Source organism: Dendrobates tinctorius, unplaced genomic scaffold (genome assembly GCF_039654945.1).
Source record: "Dendrobates tinctorius isolate UK_male_01 unplaced genomic scaffold, ASM3965494v1 ptg000154l, whole genome shotgun sequence".
In the NCBI taxonomy this organism is placed as follows: Eukaryota; Metazoa; Chordata; class Amphibia; order Anura; family Dendrobatidae; genus Dendrobates; species Dendrobates tinctorius.
This window is the reverse complement of record NW_027361821.1, coordinates 10,720,600-10,741,436: the sequence shown is the minus strand read 5'-3', so window position 1 is coordinate 10,741,436 and position 20,837 is coordinate 10,720,600. Positions and strand designations below refer to the sequence as shown.

The window sequence follows — 20,837 nt, the reverse complement described above, 5'->3', positions numbered from 1 at the left end:
TAATTAAAGCCTGAAGGCCTAGCTGGAAAACAAATGCAATGGAAGATCCCAATATGCTGTAACCAGTTGCACATAGGGTGAGAAGAAGAATGTGCTAAGTGACCTCTAAGGAATCTCCAATATGGTTTGTCTGTGCCTTTGGCAGACAGTTATTTTTTTGGAAAAAAAAAAGATACATCAAGCTAAATAATGTAAAATTAATTTTAAAACTTTACCAAAATTCATACATTCAATGAAAAGATTCCTTAATAACCTACATTGTGAAAAAAACCCAATGCAGATGTTTTCCCCAATTTAAGACTGTTTCGTTGGTTTGTTCGCTATGGATAGGGCTTGTGTAAATGAAAGATTTCCTCATACGAGTTCTATTTGTGGTTTTCACAGATAACATTCATACCTATGATATTCTATGGGGTCTTGCATCTGTCCGATTTTTTCCCCAAACATGGAAATAAAATATCTCCACATATGAGCCTCTAGAGAAGGCTCAAGAAATTTGAGTGTAGTTGAATTCTACTCAAATTTTGCAAAATACACATTCAACAAAATGTGGAATTTTTTTGTAATTCGCTTTCACGCAGAACAAGCAACATGGCAGCTGCTAGCCAGCAATTTTCTAAACCATAAAAAGCCATCAAATGTTAAAAAGTAAAAAAAAAATTCTATACTCACCTTACTTCTGACTTTCTGTCTGGTCCTTACCACATTTTCAGGTTTGCACCACTAATGCTGAAGTCCCCGGTCCTACCACTCTGAGTCAGGTCTTTTGAGTTTTATGAGGCTTGAAGGGATTCTGTGTTAGCATGCAAAAAGTTTCAGCATTGTGACTTTGCATTGGTATGAGCAGCAACAACCTAAAGAAGCAATAAGGACCGAATAGGTCAAAATGAAAAGCAAAGGGGCCAGAGATATGATCGGTGAGTGTAAGTGTTTGGTTTTTTTTTTTACGATAAGCTTATTATGCTTTGGAGTATGGACAAACTCTGGAGCATGTGGCATTCAAGCTGTGAAAACATCTTCTCCACAAATAGAGTTGAGTGAATTTGTTCGAGTTCCCTCATATTCGGCAAGCGATAGCGCTTACTGAATAAGCTGCAGAGGGAACCCGGCTTCCTGGATCGCGCCGGCTGATCAGCTGATTGGTGTAGCAGCTGCATGTGTTACAGCTGTGTCACAGTCACAGCACATGCATGGAGAGCCTGTTTGTTGGGCTCTCCATGCATGTGCTCTGGCTCTGACACAGCCGCGACAAAAGCAGCTGAGGCCCCAAACATCTGATCAGCTGGCGCGATCCAGGAAGCCGGGTTCTCTCTGCAGCTTATTTGGCAAGTGCTATAGCTTACTGAATAAGAGGGAACCCGAACAAATTTGCTCAACTCTATCCACAAATCAGTGTATCCATAGAGAAGAAAGCAGATAGGCACAATCCGTTCCGTGCAAAAAATATCCTTTATTGTGGCATCAAATTACCAATAGCAGGCAGATAAAATGATGGAGCAAATACAGACAACGATCGTTTCGCGCTTACATAGCGCTTCAACATAGCTCCTCCCCTCCCTGATAAGCTCCTTCAAGGGCACTTTTTGAATGGATCTTTTTGACTTGTTACTATGGATTACCCGTACCACTCAGTCACCTGTTTTTGATGGTCTCATCTTTTTGTCTTTGATCCTATAATACAGCCCCTTGATTCTATTATGGCATCATGATATGGGTTATTGTATGTGTTACCATATTGGGGATTTTTACCGGGATTGTTTCCATCTAGGTGGGAGGAGTTGGGGACATTTGAGTTAATACTGTCTGCATTATTTGATGAGCACTTCTGTCACTTTGAGATTTTTTACCTGTAGTACTTTTTCTAAATAAAATTTGATATTTTTATATGCAAATTGATTGCATGCTCTTGTTGTTTCTCCTGTAATCCATGGCTTAGTAATGTAGAAACGTAATGATCTTACCGTGATCACAGCCTTAGTGGACACTCGATCATTTACCAAATTTTGAGGAAAATACTTGGGAATCCGAATCCGAATCTGAGTGTGCATCACTTGTGCCGACTTTGAGATTGGCATATGTTTTCTGAACATGTTCCCTTACCCCTAGTCAAGTTAAACAGTGAAATATGCAAGGTGCTATGAATAAGCTAATAAAAATAAGAAGGAGCACTAAAAATCCAAGATTTGCATAAACAGAATTACATAGCAGATAAGCACCTCTGAACAATCAATAATCTAATGAACAGATTGTACTTATACCTAGCTGAACTGCAGAACAAGCTGGTGGAGATGAATTTAATACAAGAGACAGGCAGAAGCCTTGTATAAGTTGAGTTATAATGTCTGATTTTCTACGCATGTTGAACTATGCCATAATTCCCCAATTTAATATTCTCAGTTGTAAAATGCAAGCAATTTATATTAGTTAGAGGCATAGAAAGAATGAATCTGTCATAGTTAAAACTGGAATTATGTCCTTTAATTATGCCTTGTGAATAATGTTTTTAAGATGAAAAATCAATTTAGCATAAAACATGCATCCCATATTATAGTGTATATTTTTCTTAATATTTCAGCATACGTCTTGGTTTTATTCCATCAATGTGGAGAGATTCCTATTCTTGCATAAGTATATTTGCATTTTTGTGGTTTCTTGCAAAAGTACATTTATACTACATTCAGTATTCTTTGTCCCTTTTCCATTTCTGTATTTTAAGCTTTTGATTATTGAGAAGATTCAGCAGGAACATTTGAGACACTCCTAATATATGTACTTTATTGTTTTGAAGCACTGTGTATTATTTGTTATACTTGTATGCCTTTACATTGAGATCCCACCGTACAGTTTACAAGTCATTCGTTGCAAACATCTTGGTGCCATATACCAAAGGACTAGGGATTCTGTCACCCGACCCCAAAATTCGGTTCGGGTATCAGAACTGTACCTGAACTTGAACCAGAACAATGAGGAACATTCAAAGCAATGGGGACCCAAACTTTTGAGATGGAAAATATTCTCTCTCTGTAATGGACTTCCATCGGAACTAAGAACATTGCAACAGACTTCTGAGAGAGATCCGTGTTCGGTGTTTCTAACTGAACTTTTACGTTCGGGTTCTCTTATCTCTGCAAAGGACTTTTAGAGTCCATGGCTCAATGGTTCAGAGCAATTTTGACAGCCAATATTAGTCAGGCATTTTTATATTGGCTTTTTGGCATATACAACTTACTTGAGCTCATAAATGCTCAACTTGAAGCCCGTAGTGCTTTTAGATGATCACTCAAAAAGATGATCAGCTGTATATGTATATCTCTCCATTGCTAGTCTCACTATTATCAGGGCAAGCCCCTGCAATGTTAGAGTATAATGAGCATCTAATGAACATGCAAAAGACTAGACAGCAGTTGCAGTTTCCAGTGAGAAGCAATTCCACGATGAGATCAGTCTGACTATAATAAAAGTAACATATTCCTACAAATGTGTCTTTCAGACAAAGTAAAACTTTTTGCATCTATGCTTTATAGGCCAAAAAGTGCAGCAACTGTCATTATGGGCATGCAGGTTATAGGAAGATGAATAAAATTATACGATTATATTTGCGATCCGATATCTTATTCCAGAGAAATGGACATTTTTCATAGTATGTAGATGAGCTGTTAAGATCTATGGGTCGGACATAGATCTAAATGAAAATCTGCCTCCAGAGCCTATGGTAAATGAAAGGGAACGTTACCAGCGTGAGACATGTAATGAATGTCAGTATGCTGTTTTGAAATACATGTCTCACCCTGATAATACCAGGGTCAATGGCTTGTATAATGTTAAATTGGACAGATTCTTGGGGACATCTATGTCCAGCTCTTAAATCTTTACCTATTAAGAAAGTCATGTATTACTCTGGAATAAAACATCAGATCACAAATATCAAGGTATTGCATTAATTAAGCTTTCAATGTCTTGCATGCCCATATAGACAGCTTAGGAAGATTGATCCTACCAACAAATTCCTTTTAAGTGAACTTCTTTATGTAAGGAACATTATAAAGCTAATAAAATGCAACCTATGGTTTGCTAGGGATAAAAAAATCATAATGAATTGATCTATTTGTCACTGTTTTGTTTCCTTGATATAAAAGCAATTAAATTGCATATAAATCTAATCATGTAATGTAAATCTGTGAAAATTATATAAATTTGGAAATTATTTGTATATGAAATAATATTAATCTCTATTAAATTATCAATTATAGGATTCATGACAAGACCTGTGGGATTGACTTTTCATGGTTTTTATCTCTCTGATATCAAATTATATGATCTTAGAAATAAAGAGTCTGCATTTTATCTACAAACAGTAACACTTGTGTCCATGAGCTGTGTCTAATATTTGAGCTCAGCCACATTTATTTTGAGTTTTGCAATATCAAATAAGACCTACTGACAAAACTTACAAAACAGCAATCCCATTATTTAAACATATCAGTCCTTGACCTCACCACCGAGTCACATTTCGTGTATACATCAAAACAACCATTCCCTTAATGGATATACATCCCTTTTGAAAAAGGAACGCCGAAACGTGCGTCAGGGGATACGTGGTGGGTCCTGACACTGCATTACAGGTATTTGAATACATTTTGCACAATATGGTGGTATATTTCATACGTTTAATCAATAGGGCTACTCTCGATTGATGATTCCATACTCTAATAGTGGTATTAGTCCATTTCTTGACACTTTATTTATTTTCTAGGCAGCATTTAGATGCTATGATGTATTTTACCGATTGCAATCTGCTGTTTCATTACTCATATGGCTGCTGTGAGGAACTGAAATACTTTCCCAGCACAGATGACTAGTTACCTCAATTTAAGTTGTATTTACATGCAATGACCTTATCTGGTGGGGGAATATGTGCCTTTCTTTCTCTCGGCAGGGGGGCCACTTGGGTTCACACCACTCCAGACTGGCTGTAGACTTCACTCTCTGTGAATTCAATGTACATTGGTTAGGGGGTTGGGAGTAGAGTTGAGAGACTTGATGGGGGAGTGCAGTTGTGTCTGGGGATCTGAAGCGAAAGGAGCAGAGTTAAGGCCGCTCCTGGAACCCATGAATGGACTATCGAACTTGGAACTAAGTTTTCTCGGGCTTCGGTCGTGAGATCTATATTCCCCTAGGAATTATCCCATGGACTATTTTTACTGACTTGTTACGGATCCCGTGGACTGGGGCATTACATTGTGGTCATCTACCTGGACTTACTGAAATGCTTGTATGAATACAAATAAAACTTGTTGCATCGTTAACCTGCCTAGGTGAATACTAGCACCCACAACTCTAGATCTTCACAGCTGCCTTAAGGAAATTTATTATATGGAATTGTGCAATATTACCAAGAGTAGGATTAACTACTGATATGTGATTATATGTTCCACCTAGCTTCATATATACAGTGGGGAAAAAAAGTATTTAGTCAGTCAGCAATAGTGCAAGTTCCACCACTTAAAAAGATGAGAGGCGTCTGTAATTTACATCATAGGTAGACCTCAACTATGGGAGACAAACTGAGAAAAAAAAATCCAGAAAATCACATTGTCTGTTGTTTTTTTCATTTTATTTGCATATTATGGTGGAAAATAAGTATTTGGTCAGAAACAAAATTTCATCTCAATACTTTGTGATATATCCTTTGTTGGCAATGACAGAGGTCAAACGTTTTCTGTAAGTCTTCACAAGGTTGCCACACACTGTTGTTGGTATGTTGGCCCATTCCTCCATGCAGATCTCCTCTAGAGCAGTGATGTTTTTGGCTTTTCGCTTGGCAACACGGACTTTCAACTCCCTCCAAAGGTTTTCTATAGGGTTGAGATCTGGAGACTGGCTAGGCCACTCCAGGACCTTGAAATGCTTCTTACGAAGCCACTCCTTTGTTGCCCTGGCGGTGTGCTTTGGATCATTGTCATGTTGAAAGACCCAGCCACGTTTCATCTTCAATGCCCTTGCTGATGGAAGGAGGTTTGCACTCAAAATCTCATGATACATGGCCCCATTCATTCTTTCATGTACCCGGATCAGTCGTCCTGGCCCCTTTGCAGAGAAACAGCCCCAAAGCATGATGTTTCCACCACCATGCTTTACAGTAGGTATGGTGTTTGATGGATGCAACTCAGTATTCTTTTTCCTCCAAACACGACAAGTTGTGTTTCTACCAAACAGTTCCAGTTTGGTTTCATCAGACCATAGGACATTCTCCCAAAACTCCTCTGGATCATCCAAATGCTCTCTAGCAAACTTCAGACGGGCCCGGACATGTACAGGCTTAAGCAGTGGGACACGTCTGGCACTGCAGGATCTGAGTCCATGGTGGCGTAGTGTGTTACTTATGGTAGGCCTTGTTACATTGGTCCCAGCTCTCTGCAGTTCATTCACTAGGTCCCCCCGCGTGGTTCTGGGATTTTTGCTCACCGTTCTTGTGATCATTCTGACCCCACGGGGTGGGATTTTGCGTGGAGCACCAGATCGAGGGAGATTATCAGTGGTCTTGTATGTCTTCCATTTTCTAATTATTGCTCCCACAGTTGATTTCTTCACTCCAAGCTGGTTGGCTATTGCAGATTCAGTCTTCCCAGCCTGGTGCAGGGCTACAATTTTGTTTCTGGTGTCCTTTGACAGCTCTTTGGTCTTCACCATAGTGGAGTTTGGAGTCAGACTGTTTGAGGGTGTGCACAGGTGTCTTTTTATACTGATAACAAGTTTAAACAGGTGCCATTACTACAGGTAATGAGTGGAGGAAAGAGGAGACTCTTAAAGAAGAAGTTACAGGTCTGTGAGAGCCAGAAATCTTGATTGCTTGTTTCTGACCAAATACTTATTTTCCACCATAATATGCAAATAAAATGAAAAAAAAACAGACAACGTGATTTTCTGGATTTTTTTTTCTCAGTTTGTCTCCCATAGTTGAGGTCTACCTATGATGTAAATTACAGACGCCTCTCATCTTTTTAAGTGGTGGAACTTGCACTATTGCTGACTGACTAAATACTTTTTTTCCCCACTGTATATACATATATTTTTTGTGGCCTGTTTGCCTGTGCCTCTTCCTACCCGTTTCTGGTTGATTTATGAACCCCTATAATATTGATATGCATTTTGAATGTTGATCAATAAATTATATTTTGATATGAACTTTGTACATTCCTGGTATCCGTTAAGGGTATGGTTGTTTTGAGCAATCCCATTATCTATTACTTCACCTAAGTTCATAAATTACAAAATTTCTCTCCTTTATCTAATTTTGTCTATGATCTATCAGAACTCTACTTTAAGATCTACGGCTTAAAAAAATTGCAGTTGGTATGATATCATCATTCATATTACAGAAGTATGTGTGTCCACTAATATAATTATTGTCACTTGATTTGAAATAATTGTCTTTAAAGTGCTAACGAATCCAGTCTGTCTAGTAAGTCACTATTTCATTTCATTGTTTCCGTTTCTTTCAGAGATGGAGTACTGTGAATCTCCACACATTATATGCTCTACCTTTCAGACCAACCTGCATACTGGTGCACAGCATACCTACCCACTAGAGATGGGTTCTGATGCTGATACAGAGACCGAAGGTGCCACGTCACCAGACCGGGCCTTGAGAATGTGGATGAGAGAGATGAAGTCAGAGCACAGCTCCTGTTTGTCAAGTAGAGCCAACTCTGCACTGTCGCTAACAGACACTGACCACGAGCGGAAGTCTGATGGGGAGAATGGTAATACAGCAGCTCATAACTATATTTATAGTATATATGGTCTTATTAAGCATCATGTGATCAGTAAATTATTATTATTGTTATTATTATTAGTTGTAGTAGCTGTAGCAATAGTAGTACTGGTAATATTACAAACTGTAGTAGTTGTAGTAGAAGTAGCATAGTTGCAAACCAACCCAGATTTCCCAGGAAACCTCAACTTATAGAAAGGAGGAACAAGGTCCATGTACCTCTTGCGGAGGTCCTGTAGCTACATTTTGGAACATGGACAATTTTATCTGATGACATTAGATGAAGATATTATTTGAAATAATATCTCTGAGTATCTCAGGGTGAACTGGGGTTTTAGTTGAAGAGGTGGGAATGTTCTCAAAGGGCTTGAGTTGCTGAAAAGGCTTGAACATCTCTAGTAATGTAGCATTAGTAGTAACAGCAGTAGTGGTAATTAGAGTATTTGCAATTGAGGTGGTAGGTAGGTTATGCTGATGTCATAATTTTACCCACTTGCTCATATATCTTGGTTCAGGGTGAGCTTTCGTAACTTTAGGCAGTAACATGTTCTCAGTAGTTTATACTGCTGCAGTACGGCACTTAGGTACCAATCTAACCAGCAAAACATGAAGCTTGTCTGGATTTTCTTAAGGTTTATGTTTCTTTTAACTTTCCATAATCATCTCTAGTCTTTGTTTATATGGAATATACTTCAGAACCACCATTAGGCATAGACATGCTTGCAGTTGTTATACATTGCTATGGAATATGATAATACTATTTCAGCATGACAAATACTTAAAAAACTATGTTACTTTTATTAAATAAAAAGTAACAAGAATTTAAGACCATAAACTATATCGCTGGCCACACAAAAGTGCACATTGCATCTGAAGAAAGCTGAAAAAGTTTCCCTCTGGCATAAATGTATTGGCACTACACAGAATGAAAATATAACCAACTAAAAATGGAGCGCCCCGCGGGGCCTTGGGGTACTCGGTACTGGGCCTGTTGACTTCAATGGGGGACGTTGTGACGGCGGCGGCGACCCGGTCCTTGGCCCAGAGGCATCCAGTAATAAAATAGGGGAAAGTTGTGTGGTATTTATGTGGTAAAAATAAAGCTAATGTTTATAGATGGTGACGCCAGCTGTGGTATTCTGGTAAGAGGTGACCAGCGCTGTGGTGTTGTTCCTCCGGGATGGATGTTGGGCACAGCTATGATGTTGTAGCCCTCCACAGATAGGGCTGTAGTCCCAGGGCAAAGATGTTAAATAAATACTAAAAATGGCTGTAAACATTGGTGTGCAGATAAATCAGAGAAAGACACAGAGAGGTGCAGTTTCTTTATCTTTTACTGGTAATAGGTAGCAGTCCGGAGTACCACATACAGGTGATGGAATGAGTCCGGCTCGCCTGTAGGCATTTAGGGGATCCACCTTGCCAGGTGGGGATTTAGGACCTTCCTTTCTGCGCTTTGGGTGTGGGTCTCTGCTGTATATAACTATGCTGCGACCCTCTATTCGTGATGGTTTCACTAACCTGTACGGCTGCCAGCGTGAGCCTATTCCACGGGTACCGTTCTCTTCACTGTCAGCCCTGGGCTCCTTATCCGCTGCCGTGCCCTCAGGTGATTAATGTGCACAGCAATTTACAATCCCCTGTACTTTCAGATTTGGCTATCAGGGCGTACAGCTCCTGTCAGCCTTGGACTCTGATGTCCCTTTTCTCTTTATTAGCGCTTCACTAAGGGGTCTGCTATATGCAGTATTTTAGCTTCCCTAGAGTCTCTCAGTCTCTGCTCTTGTCCTTTCCCTCTTCACAGATCAGCTCTGCCTATCGAGCTCCTCTCAAATTAGCTCCCTGTCTTCATCTGACAGGATCTTCCAGAAAGATCTCTTTACCTCACGTCCTCACGTTTAACTGTCATTAACATTTCTCCTCACAGCTCACAGCTGTTTCGTTTCCATGACAACTCCCTCAGCTGACTTCTAGCTGACTCACCAACCCCCTCTGCTGGCCAGAATTTATAAGGCATCTCCCTTTTCTGACCTGCAGCAGGAAATTGTGATTAAATCTATGCTGCCTGGCATGGGGGTCCCTTTCTGCCTCCAAGCATGACTTCACCTCTTAGAGGGAGGCGATGTCACTGTGACAACTGGACTCTGGGGTGTCACAAAAAACGTCTGTAAATCTATTAAATTCTCTGCCAGGGAGCATTTGGATATCTGCCTTAGAACATGAAATTGAAAACCTTGCACAGAATATTTTTAACAATGCCTTGAAATCATGCCTTCTGCTTTATAATGGATACAATATTTCTGCCAATATAAAGTAATAAAAGAGATATTCCTAAAGAAAATGAGCATTACAATTCTCAGTTAATTTTTAATCACTTGAAATTTAATGCCCAAATCTTACTTTTTATAGCTAGCATGTCTTTTGATTTCTGCCAGTGACAGATAATTGAGTAAATATGGGGTCAATTAAGGGGTTCACCCACCATGACATATCAAATCCAATGTATATATAAATAACTGTATATATACTGTATATATATATATACAGTTAAAACCAGAAGTTTACATGCACTGCATAAAAAGACACATATGCATGTTTTTCTCAATATCTGTCATGAAACAGGAATACAGCTTTGCCATTTTAGGTAAATTAGGATTGCAATAATTATTAATATTTGCCAAATGTTAGAATAATTAGAGAGAGAAAAATGATGTTTTAAGGCATTTTTATTTCTTACTGCAAAGTCAAAAGTTTACATATACTAAGATTACTATGCCTGTAAATAATTCTGGACTGACCATATGATGATGTCATGTGTTTGGAAGCTTCTGGTTTTTTGGCAACATTTGAGTTAATTAGAGACACACCTGTGGATATATTTTAATGAACACCTGAAACACACTGCTTCTTTGTGATATCAGGAGGAGAATTGTGGATTTGCCCAAGTCTGGCTCATCCTTGGGTACAATTTCAAGATAACTGAAAAAGCCTAGTTCATCTCTGCTAACAATTATGTGCAAGTACAAGCAAGATGAGTGTAAATGTCCAGTCATGATACCGCTCAGGAAGGAGACAGGTTATGTGTCCCGGAGATGAACGCACTTTGGTCCCACATGTGCATTTTAACCCAAGAACAAAAGCAAAAGACCTTGTGAAGATGATGGCAGAAGCAGGTAAGATTGTGCCAATATCCACAGTGAAACAAGTACTGTTTCAACATAGGATGAAAGGTCACTCTGCCAGGAAGAAGCCATAACTCCCAGAGAAACATAAAAAAGCCAGATTAATGTTTGGAAATCTACACAGGAACAAAAAACTTAATTTTTGGAGATATGTCCTGTTATCTGATTAAACTAAAATTGAACTTTTTGGGCATAATAACCATCATTACGTTTGGAGGAAAAAAGGAGATGCTTAGAAGCCTAAGAAAACCATCCCAACTGTGAACCACGGGAGTGGCAACAGTATGTTGTGGGGTTGTTTTGCTGCAGGAGCAACTTGTATACTCAAAATAGATGGCATCATGAGAAAAGAAGATTATGTGGCAATACTGAAGCAACATCTCAAGACATCAGCCAGGAAGTTAAAGCTTGGGCGGAAATGGGTCTTCCAAATGGACAATGACAAGAAACTTACTGCTAAAATGGTAACAAAGTGGCTTAAGGATATCAAAGGCAATGATTTGGAGGGGCCATAACAAAGTCATGATCTCAATCCTATTAAAAATTTATGGGCAAAGCTGAAAAGGCAGGAGTCAGCAAGGCGACCTACAAACCTGGATCAGTTACACCCATTTTCTGAGAAGGAATGGGCCCAAATTCCAACCAACTATTGTGAGAAGCTTGTGGAAGGATATCCCGAAAGTTTGACCCAAGTCATTCAGTTTAAGGGCAATGTTACCAAATACTAATCAAATGTATGTAAACTTTTGACTTTGCAGTAAGAAAGAAAAATGCCTTAAAACATTATCTCTTTCTCATTATTCTGGCATTTGGCAAATATTAATAATCATGGTAATCCTAATTGACCTAAAACAAGAAAGATTTATTCTGAATTCATGTCAGATATTGAGAAAACATGCATGTGTCTTTTTTATATAGTGCATGTAAACTTTTGGCTTCAACTCTCTCTCTCTATATATAGTATATACTTATATGTATTATATAATAGAAATCAACAGGATTTGCAATTTACAGAGGTAGGTGTTATGATTGAGTCACCGTAGGAGGCAGACACAAAAATAGAAGCTACGTCCAGAAAACCAGAGAAGTTGGCAACTATCAGATTGCAGACCCCTGAACCTATCAACACAACTAGCAGTAGCCGTGGGGGGTTCCTACGATGCCCTAGACCCCTCGATCACAGCCGGAGTGCTAAATAGCCTAAAGACAGAAAAGGAAATCTAAACTGCCCCAGAGCAGACCCCAAAGTAAAAGGCAGCCCCCAACATATAATGACGGTGAAGCAAGATGAAAAAACACTCACACAGATAGAAAGATAGGCTGAGCAAACGATGGGGCCCAAGCTAGCTAAACAGAACAGGAAAGGAAGGTTGCTGTCTGCAATCTGCCAAAACCCTATCAAAGACATAAGCCAACAAGCTGATATAAAAAAGACCCTGAAGCAGCTAGGCTTCAAAAACTAAATCAGCACTCAGGTATTTTCAGAAGACAGAGCTAAAGGAATTCAGCACACCCCAGCAGGGAATGGCAGAAATCCAGAAAAACAAAGCAAAACAAAGTCTAAGCACAAATGCAAAAAGCCGAGCAGAAAACTTAGCTTTAGAGGAGCAGGAATTCAGACTGGTCTCCAAGGATCCCACAGAGAAATCACCCGCAGGGCAGAAGGGCGTCGGCAGCCTTATATCCAGTCAGTAACTCCACTCAGCCAGTCATCATAATCAGACTCAGGTGTTTGATAATCAGGCTCACTACCTTTCTTTACCAGAAGAGGGAGTTCCTCGGGCCTCAGTAGTGAAGGGGAAAATGAACTCACAACAGGTAGGCAAGTTTAACCTGAAAAGTAACACTATATTTTTATAACTTGTCGCAGACGGTTATCTCACATTGTAGAGATGTGCGCATCCTTGAAAATTAAAATTCTCCAGTTTGCGCAGATTTTCTTAGAATATTCAATTTGCAAAGAAGTTATTATCTGTTAATTTAAGGAATCTATCTAAAATTACTTATACTCCCTTCAACGCTCACCTCACCATTCCCAGTCTAGTCCTCATCACATGTTCTTATCTCTGCCTCAAGCTCTGAATCAACAAATCTCTTCTTGCTAGGTCAGAACTTCTGGCTCTGATGAGGCCTGGGATGATTGTGTGCAAGTGCAAATAAGGTTAAGACGTTATTACATGTGCCATGACTTTGAGCACTCATGAGCCGAAACCTCTTGGGCCTCCTCAAAGTCAGAAGTCTTTGCTTAACATGAAAGGCAAGGGAATTTCAGCCCTCACAGTGGTGATTAGAAGATATGCTTAAGACCGGAGAGGGGACAGTGAGGAACACGTTGGCCTGAGAGGTGACTGGTAAGGTGAGTATAAGTTTTGGCATTTTTCTAACCTTTTATCTGAATCTGCAAGGAAGCAAATTTGAAAAATTCTGCATTTTGCGGAACGTGGACTTATTGTGTAAGGTATGGGTAGAATTCAATTCCATTCTAATATACAGTGTGTCCGTAAAGTCATGGTGCACTTTTGACCAGTCACAGGAAAGTATGCAAGTATACCACAATCCCCAGATCTGACGCCCTTAGGCTTTTATTTTTGGGGTTATGTGAAGCAACATGTGTACATTGAATGTATCAACAACATTAATCACTTTAACCCCTTAGCGACAGAGCCAGTTTGCAGCTTAATGATCAGGCCAATTTTTACAATTCTGACCGCTGTCCCTTTATGAGGTTTTAACTCTGGAACACTTTAATGGATCCCACTGATACTGAGAATGTTTTTTCGTGACATATTGTACTTCATGTTAGTGATAAAATTTCTTTGATAAGTCTTGTGTTTATTTATGAAAAAGCGGAAATATGGCGAAAATTTTGAAAATTTTGCAATTTTAAAAATTTAAATTTTTATGCCCTTAAATCAGAGAGATGTGTCACACAAATTTCTTAATAAATAACATTTTCCATATGTCTACTTTATATCAGCACAATTTTGGAAGCAATATTTTTTTTGTTAGGAAGTTATAAGGGTTAAAAGGTGACCAGCGATTTCTCATTTTTACAACAAAATGTACAAAACCATTTTTTTTAGGGGCCACATCATATTTAAAGTCATTTTGAGGGGTGTACATGACAGAAAATACCCAAAAGTGGCCCGATTCTAAAAACTAGACCCCTCAAGGTGCTCAAAACCACATTCAAGAAGTTTATTAACCCTTTAAGTGCTTCACAGGAACTAAAGCAATGTGGAAGGAAAAAATTAACATTTAACTTTTTTTTGCAAAAAATTTACTTCAGAACCAATTTTTTTATTTTCTCAAGTGTTAAAAGAGAAAATCAACCACAAAATTTGTTGTACAATTTCTCCTGAATACGCTGATACCCCATATGTGGGGGTAAACCACTTCTTCAGCACACGGCAGAGCTCGCAAAGGATGGAGCGCCGTTTGACTTTTTCAACGCAGAATTGGCTGGAATTGAGATCAGATGCCATGTTGCGTTCGGAGAGCCCTTAATGTGCCTAAACAGTGGAAAACTCCAACAAGTGACCCCATTTTGGAAACTAGACCCATTAAGGAACTTATCTAGATGTGTAGTGAGCACTTTGAACCTTCAAGTGCTTCACAGAAGTTTATAACGTAGAGCCGTGAAAATAAGAAATCCATTTTTTTTCCACAAAAATGATCTTTTCGCCCCCAAATTTTTATTTTTACAAGGGTAACAGGAGAAATCATACCCCCACAGTTATTGTGCGATTTGTCCTGAGTACGCTGATACCCCATATGTGTGGGGGAACCACTGTTTGGGCGCATGGTAGAGCTTGGAAGGGAAGGTGTGCCATTTTGGAATGCAGACTTTGATGGAATGGTCTGCGGGCATCATGTTGCGTTTGCAGAGCCCCTGATGGGCCTAAACAGTGGAAACCCCCAACAAGTGACCCCATTTTGGAAACAAGACCCATTAAGGAACTTATCTAGATGTGTGGTGAGCACTTTGAACCTTCAAGTGCTTCACAGAAGTTTATAACGTAGAGCCGTGAAAATAAAAAATCAATTTTTTTCCATAAAAATGATCTTTTTGCCCCCAAATTTTTATTTTTTCAAGGGTAACAGGAGAAATCATACCCTACAGTTGTTGTGTGATTTGTCCTGAGTACACCAATACCCCATATGTGGGGGGAACCACTGTTTGGGTGCATGGGAGAGCTCGGAAGGGAAGGACTGCCATTTTGGAATGCAGACTTTGATGGAATGGTCTGCGGGCATCATGTTGCGTTTGCAAAGCCTCTGATGGGCCTAAACAGTGGAAACCCCCCACAAGTGACCCCATTTTGGAAATTAGACCGCCTAAGTAACTTATCTAGATGTGTGGTGAGCACTTTGAACCCCCAAGCGCTTCACAGAGGTTTATAAACGCAGAGCCGTGAAAATAAAGTCTTTTTCATTTCCACAAAAGTGATTTTTTTAGACCCCCAAAGTTGGTAAATAGTGGAAACCCCTCAATTCTTGCTCCAACTCTAACCCCAACACACCCCTAACCCTAATCCCAACCCTAACCCTAATCCCAACCCTAATTCCTAATCCTAATTCTAACCCTAATCCTAGTTTGCCCTAACCCTAATTCTAACCCTAGCCCTTACCCGAGCTCTAACCCTAGCCCTAGCCCTAACCCTAACCCTAGCCCTAACCCTAACCCTAGCCCAACCCAACCCTACCCCTAGCCCAACCCTAACCCTAGCCCAACCCTAACCCTAGCCCAACCTTAACCCTAACCCTAGCCCTAACCCTAACCTAACCCTAGCCCAACCCTAACCCTTGCCCAACCCTAACCCTAGCCCTAGCCCTAACCCTAACCCTAATGGAAAACTGAAAAAAAAATATTTTCTTTATTTTATTATGTTTGCCTATATAAGGGGGTGATAAACGGGGTGGGTTATGTACTATTTTTTTATTTTGATCACTATGATCGTTTATCATAGTGATCAAAATAATGAATGAAATCTGCCAGCCGGAGCAGGCAGAATCCCGGCGGGCGCACTGTGCATGCGCCCGCCATTTTCAAGATGGCGGCACCCATCGGAGGACGCCGGCGGGACGCGGGACCACCGGGAGGGAAGTGAGGACCACGGAGAGGTACCAGGGGGATTGGGGGATCGGGGACCCTATTTCTCTCTCCTCTGATGTGCGATCACATCAGAGGAAAGAGAAATTTAATGCATAATTGCGGCTTTTTTTTTCTGTCGCCATTATAGGGTTAATAATGGCAATCGCAAAAGCGGGGTTGGTAAAAACCAACTGATTCATGTTCTCTGGGGTCTCGGCTACCCCTGGCAGCCGAGACCTTGGAGAAAATCCGACACTGGGGGGCGCTATGTACTTTCTCACGGCGCTGTGGTTTTAGTACCCTTAATTACCGCCGTTAAAAGGCGTATCGGCGGTCGTTAAGGGGTTAAACAGAGAATCACAGAAGTTATTCACTCTGTTACACCAGATGTCCTTACCTGTGTGTGGCAAGAACTTCACTATCATTTGGATGTTTGTATGGCAACAAATGGAGCTCACATCGAACTGCACTGAATAGGTATGAAACTGGGAGAGTATTTCTTTTATTTGGAGCAGATTTCACATTTCTATCATTTTTTGTTGCTTTCCAGTGACTGGTCAAAAGTGCACCATGACTTTACGGACACACTGTATTTGCTTATCTTTACTAGAAGGTTTAAGATAATTTAACATTGTACAAGCCAATGACCAAAGTCTGTTTTAGTGTCAATTTTTTTTTTTTTTGCAACATGACATACTGGTGTTGTGTTATCTGTTTTAAATTTGGCTACATCTGTACATAGATCTGTACATCTGTTAATAAAACAATCCAGTGAAGAGATACAATGCTTTATTACATAGAAATCTGGTGTTCACAGTGAATAGCAATGTGCTGGTCAATCTAATAAGCTTATTGCTGGTGGTCACATATGCTCAGTCACTTTCCCATACCCAGTTATTGGCAGAGGGATTTACTAATCAATACAGAGTGAAAAATGGAAAGCTCGCAACCCTGGTCATTATGTCCATTGTCTATTCTGCAGCAAATATTGAATATCTGTGCAGAGAACTAGCTGCTGGGAAAGTGACTGAGCATGTGTGACCAACAGCACTAAGACCATTAAATGGACATTTACAGTGCTATACACTTTAACAACCATGTGGTGCCATACTATGTAGGAAAATGTCCTAAAGCTTCACTGGAACTATTTTATGAGAATCCAACAGTGAGCTCATTCCAATGAGAGAGTTCGTAACTCTTTCATCTAGTGAGATAACAAAAAGTGTCACTCCCTGTGGAACACCCTGGGCAACAGGTGACGGTGTGTTGGACAGTTGGTCTCTCATCTGGTCAGGTTTTGCTTGGCACAACTACTTAACAAGTGATATATAATCCAATCGTGACTGCTGCTCCTGCCATTGTGCTCACACCAAATGGAGAGAGGACATAACAAGTATAGGCAATATGAGTGCTGTTGTTCTGAAACTCGTTGCAATAAATTGTTTTTTATACTTCCCACCGGATTCACCTCTGTCAGCGGCAGTGCATGGGATCCACCACAGTCCTCTCTCCTTAACTCTTTTATCTGTCTTTTCTGTGCCGCCCAGGTCCTGATTTATAACCACAGACAAAATCAAAGAGAAACAAAGAACCTGAAAAAAGCTAAACACTGCAAAATTTTTAATAAAACCAGAATGCAATTTTTTCTTGCCCCAAATACAAACATTCAAATAATAAAAATTCCTAGATGTAGGCAATCTCTTAGCTTTATGACATTCTGCTTGACAGCAATCAAAAGGAAATGTCATCAGAATCTCTAGATACCAATGCATTAAGATTTGGGTCTCTATTATCTAGAACTGATATAAACGGGTAAGTAATTTAGTCATTTAAACATCAAAAGTCTTAACTTTTTATGTACATTGCAGAACTGCTTTCACTTGCAGATTGTTTATTATTTACCACCAGTTCTCTTATGGGTTCTTACTTTGGAACAGTATTTGCAAGTATAGTTTTCTATGTGGAATGTGAATACATACATCCGCAAATACAATTTCTAGAAAAATATTTTAGGAATTTGACGTTTTTTCACACAATGACATCAAAACAAAAAATAAATTCCATAGTACAATGCCAAGCTTTTGTCTCATTTATGAGGAAATGAAGGAGATTTTGTATTAGTATCTTTCCTTTAGTAGAATAATATAATGCCCAAGACAATATTGGCACATTATAAAGAAAAAAAACACAATATTACACAAATGTATTATGTTACCATAGAAACCAGCCATGGCTAAGGCACAAATAATTTTTGTATTATGCAATGGTTTAAAAGATATAATGTGTGAAACAGAACAATACACATGCCAATCAAACAACTATGCATAGTTTCTGCATTGTGGAAGCTCATTAGAATACCTTACAATTAGAGTTGAGCGAAACGGGTCGAAAAAATTCAAAAGTCGCCGACTTTTGGCAAAGTCGGGTTTCATGAAACGAAACCCGACCCTAGGATGAGGTCGGCCACGAGGTCGGCGACTTACGCGCCAAAGTCGCGTTTCAAAAGTTTGTTTTGCGCTCTTTTTCAGCCAATCAGGATCCACGGACACTGTGGGCAACGTGATGACATAGGCACGGGTCACCACCATCTTTCAGAAGGGCATGCAAGTGATTGGCTTGCTTTGGTGGGCGTCACAGGGGGTATAAAAGGGCGTGCACGCCGACCGCCATCTTACTTCTGCCGATCTTAGTATAGGGAGAGGTTGCTGCTGATTCTGTAGGGAGAGCGTTAGGCAGGGAAGAAGACAAAAAAACTGCTTCTGCTGCTAGCGATTTGGCCTGCACAACAAACAAGTCACTGTGTGTGTAGTGCAAGGGGAGGCTATATTGTGGTGTATCAGTGGTGTTGGTTGTTGGGCTGCCTTTTAAGGCTTCCTGACATGCTGGCATTGCTGTTTACCTACTGCTCCGCAAACTGCTTTTTTAAAAGCAATCCAATCTCCCTTATCCTCTCGTCACTTTGGTCACAGGCAGCTGTGCCATCGAGCGTGTCACATAGCGCTCAGATATCAGTGGGCCTCACACCATCCACAAGTGTCCAGTGTCCAAAAGTGTACGCAGAGATTCAAAATCTCCATTATCCTCTCGTCACTTTGGTCACAGGCAGCTGTGCCATCGAGCGTGTCACATAGCGCTCAGATATCAGTGGGCCTCACACCATCCACAAGTGTCCAGTGTCCAAAAGTTTACGCAGAGATTCAAAATCTCCATTATCCTCTCGTCACTTTGGTCACAGGCAGCTGTGCCATCGAGCGTGTCACATAGCGCTCAGATATCAGTGGGCCTCACACCATCCACAAGTGTCCAGTGTCCAAAAGTGTACGCAGAGATTCAAAATCTCCATTATCCTCTCGTCACTTTGGTCACAGGCAGCTGTGCCATCGAGCGTGTCACATAGCGCTCAGATATCAGTGGGCCTCACACCATCCACAAGTGTCCAGTGTCCAAAAGTGTACGCAGAGATTCAAAATCTCCATTATCCTCTCGTCACTTTGGTCACAGGCAGCTGTGCCATCGAGCGTGTCACATAGCGCTCAGATATCAGTGGGCCTCACACAATCCACAAGTGTCCAGTGTCCAAAAGTGTACGCAGAGATTCAAAATCTCCATTATCCTCTCGTCACTTTGGTCACAGGCAGCTGTGCCATCGAGCGTGTCACATAGCGCTCAGATATCAGTGGGCCTCACACAATCCACAAGTGTCCAGTGTCCAAAAGTGTACGCAGAGATTCAAAATCTCCATTATCCTCTCGTCACTTTGGTCACAGGCAGCTGTGCCATCGAGCGTGTCACATAGCGCTCAGATATCAGTGGGCCTCACACCATCCACAAGTGTCCAGTGTCCAAAAGTGTACGCAGAGATTCAAAATCTCCATTATCCTCTCGTCAATTGGTCACAGGCAGCTGTGCCATCGAGCGTGTCACATAGCGCTCAGATATCAGTGGGCCTCACACCATCCACAAGTGTCCAGTGTCCAAAAGTGTATGCAGAGATTCAAAATCTCCATTATCCTCTCGTCACTTTGGTCACAGGCAGCTGTGCCATCGAGCGTGTCACATAGCGCTCAGATATCAGTGGGCCTCACACCATCCACAAGTGTCCAGTGTCCAAAAGTGTACGCAGAGATTCAAAATCTCCATTATCCTCTCGTCACTTTGGTCACAGGCAGCTGTGCCATCGAGCGTGTCACATAGCGCTCAGATATCAGTGGGCCTCACACAATCCACAAGTGTCCAGTGTCCAAAAGTGTACGCAGAGATTCAAAATCTCCATCATCCTCTCGTCACTTTGGTCACAGGCAGCTGTGCCATCGAGCGTGTCACATAGCGCTCAGATATCAGTGGGCCTCACACCATCCACAAGTGTCCAGTGTCCAAAAGTGTACGCAGAGATTCAAAATCTCCATTATCCTCTCGTCACTTTGGTCACAGGCAGCTGTGCCATCGAGCGTGTCACATAGCGCTCAGATATCAGTGGGCCTCACACAATCCACAAGTGTCCAGTGTCCAAAAGTGTACGCAGAGATTCAAAATCTCCATTATCCTCTCGTCACTTTGGTCACAGGCAGCTGTGCCATCGAGCATGTCACATAGCGCTCAGATATCAGTGGGCCTCACACCATCCACAAGTGTCCAGTGTCCAAAAGTGTACGCAGAGATTCAAAATCTCCATTATCCTCTCGTCACTTTGGTCACAGGCAGCTGTGCCATCGAGCGTGTCACATAGCGCTCAGATATCAGTGGGCCTCACACCATCCACAAGTGTCCAGTGTCCAAAAGTGTACGC

At 40.8% G+C, this 20,837-nt stretch overlaps 1 protein-coding gene across 8 annotated transcripts in view; it reads left to right on the top strand.

The window, feature by feature from the left end:
- Positions 1 to 20,837, top strand: part of TENM1 (teneurin transmembrane protein 1) — a 1,357,925-nt gene that overhangs the window by 385,521 nt on the left and 951,567 nt on the right. For 6 of the 8 annotated variants that reach the window (XM_073547613.1, XM_073547617.1, XM_073547616.1 and 3 more), the window contains one exon: positions 7,503 to 7,763. The exons of the other annotated variants lie outside the window; for them this stretch is intronic. In XM_073547613.1, the coding sequence (XP_073403714.1) occupies positions 7,503 to 7,763 (261 nt within the window). The remainder of the gene's footprint in view (positions 1 to 7,502; positions 7,764 to 20,837) is intronic. 8 annotated transcript variants of the gene reach the window in all.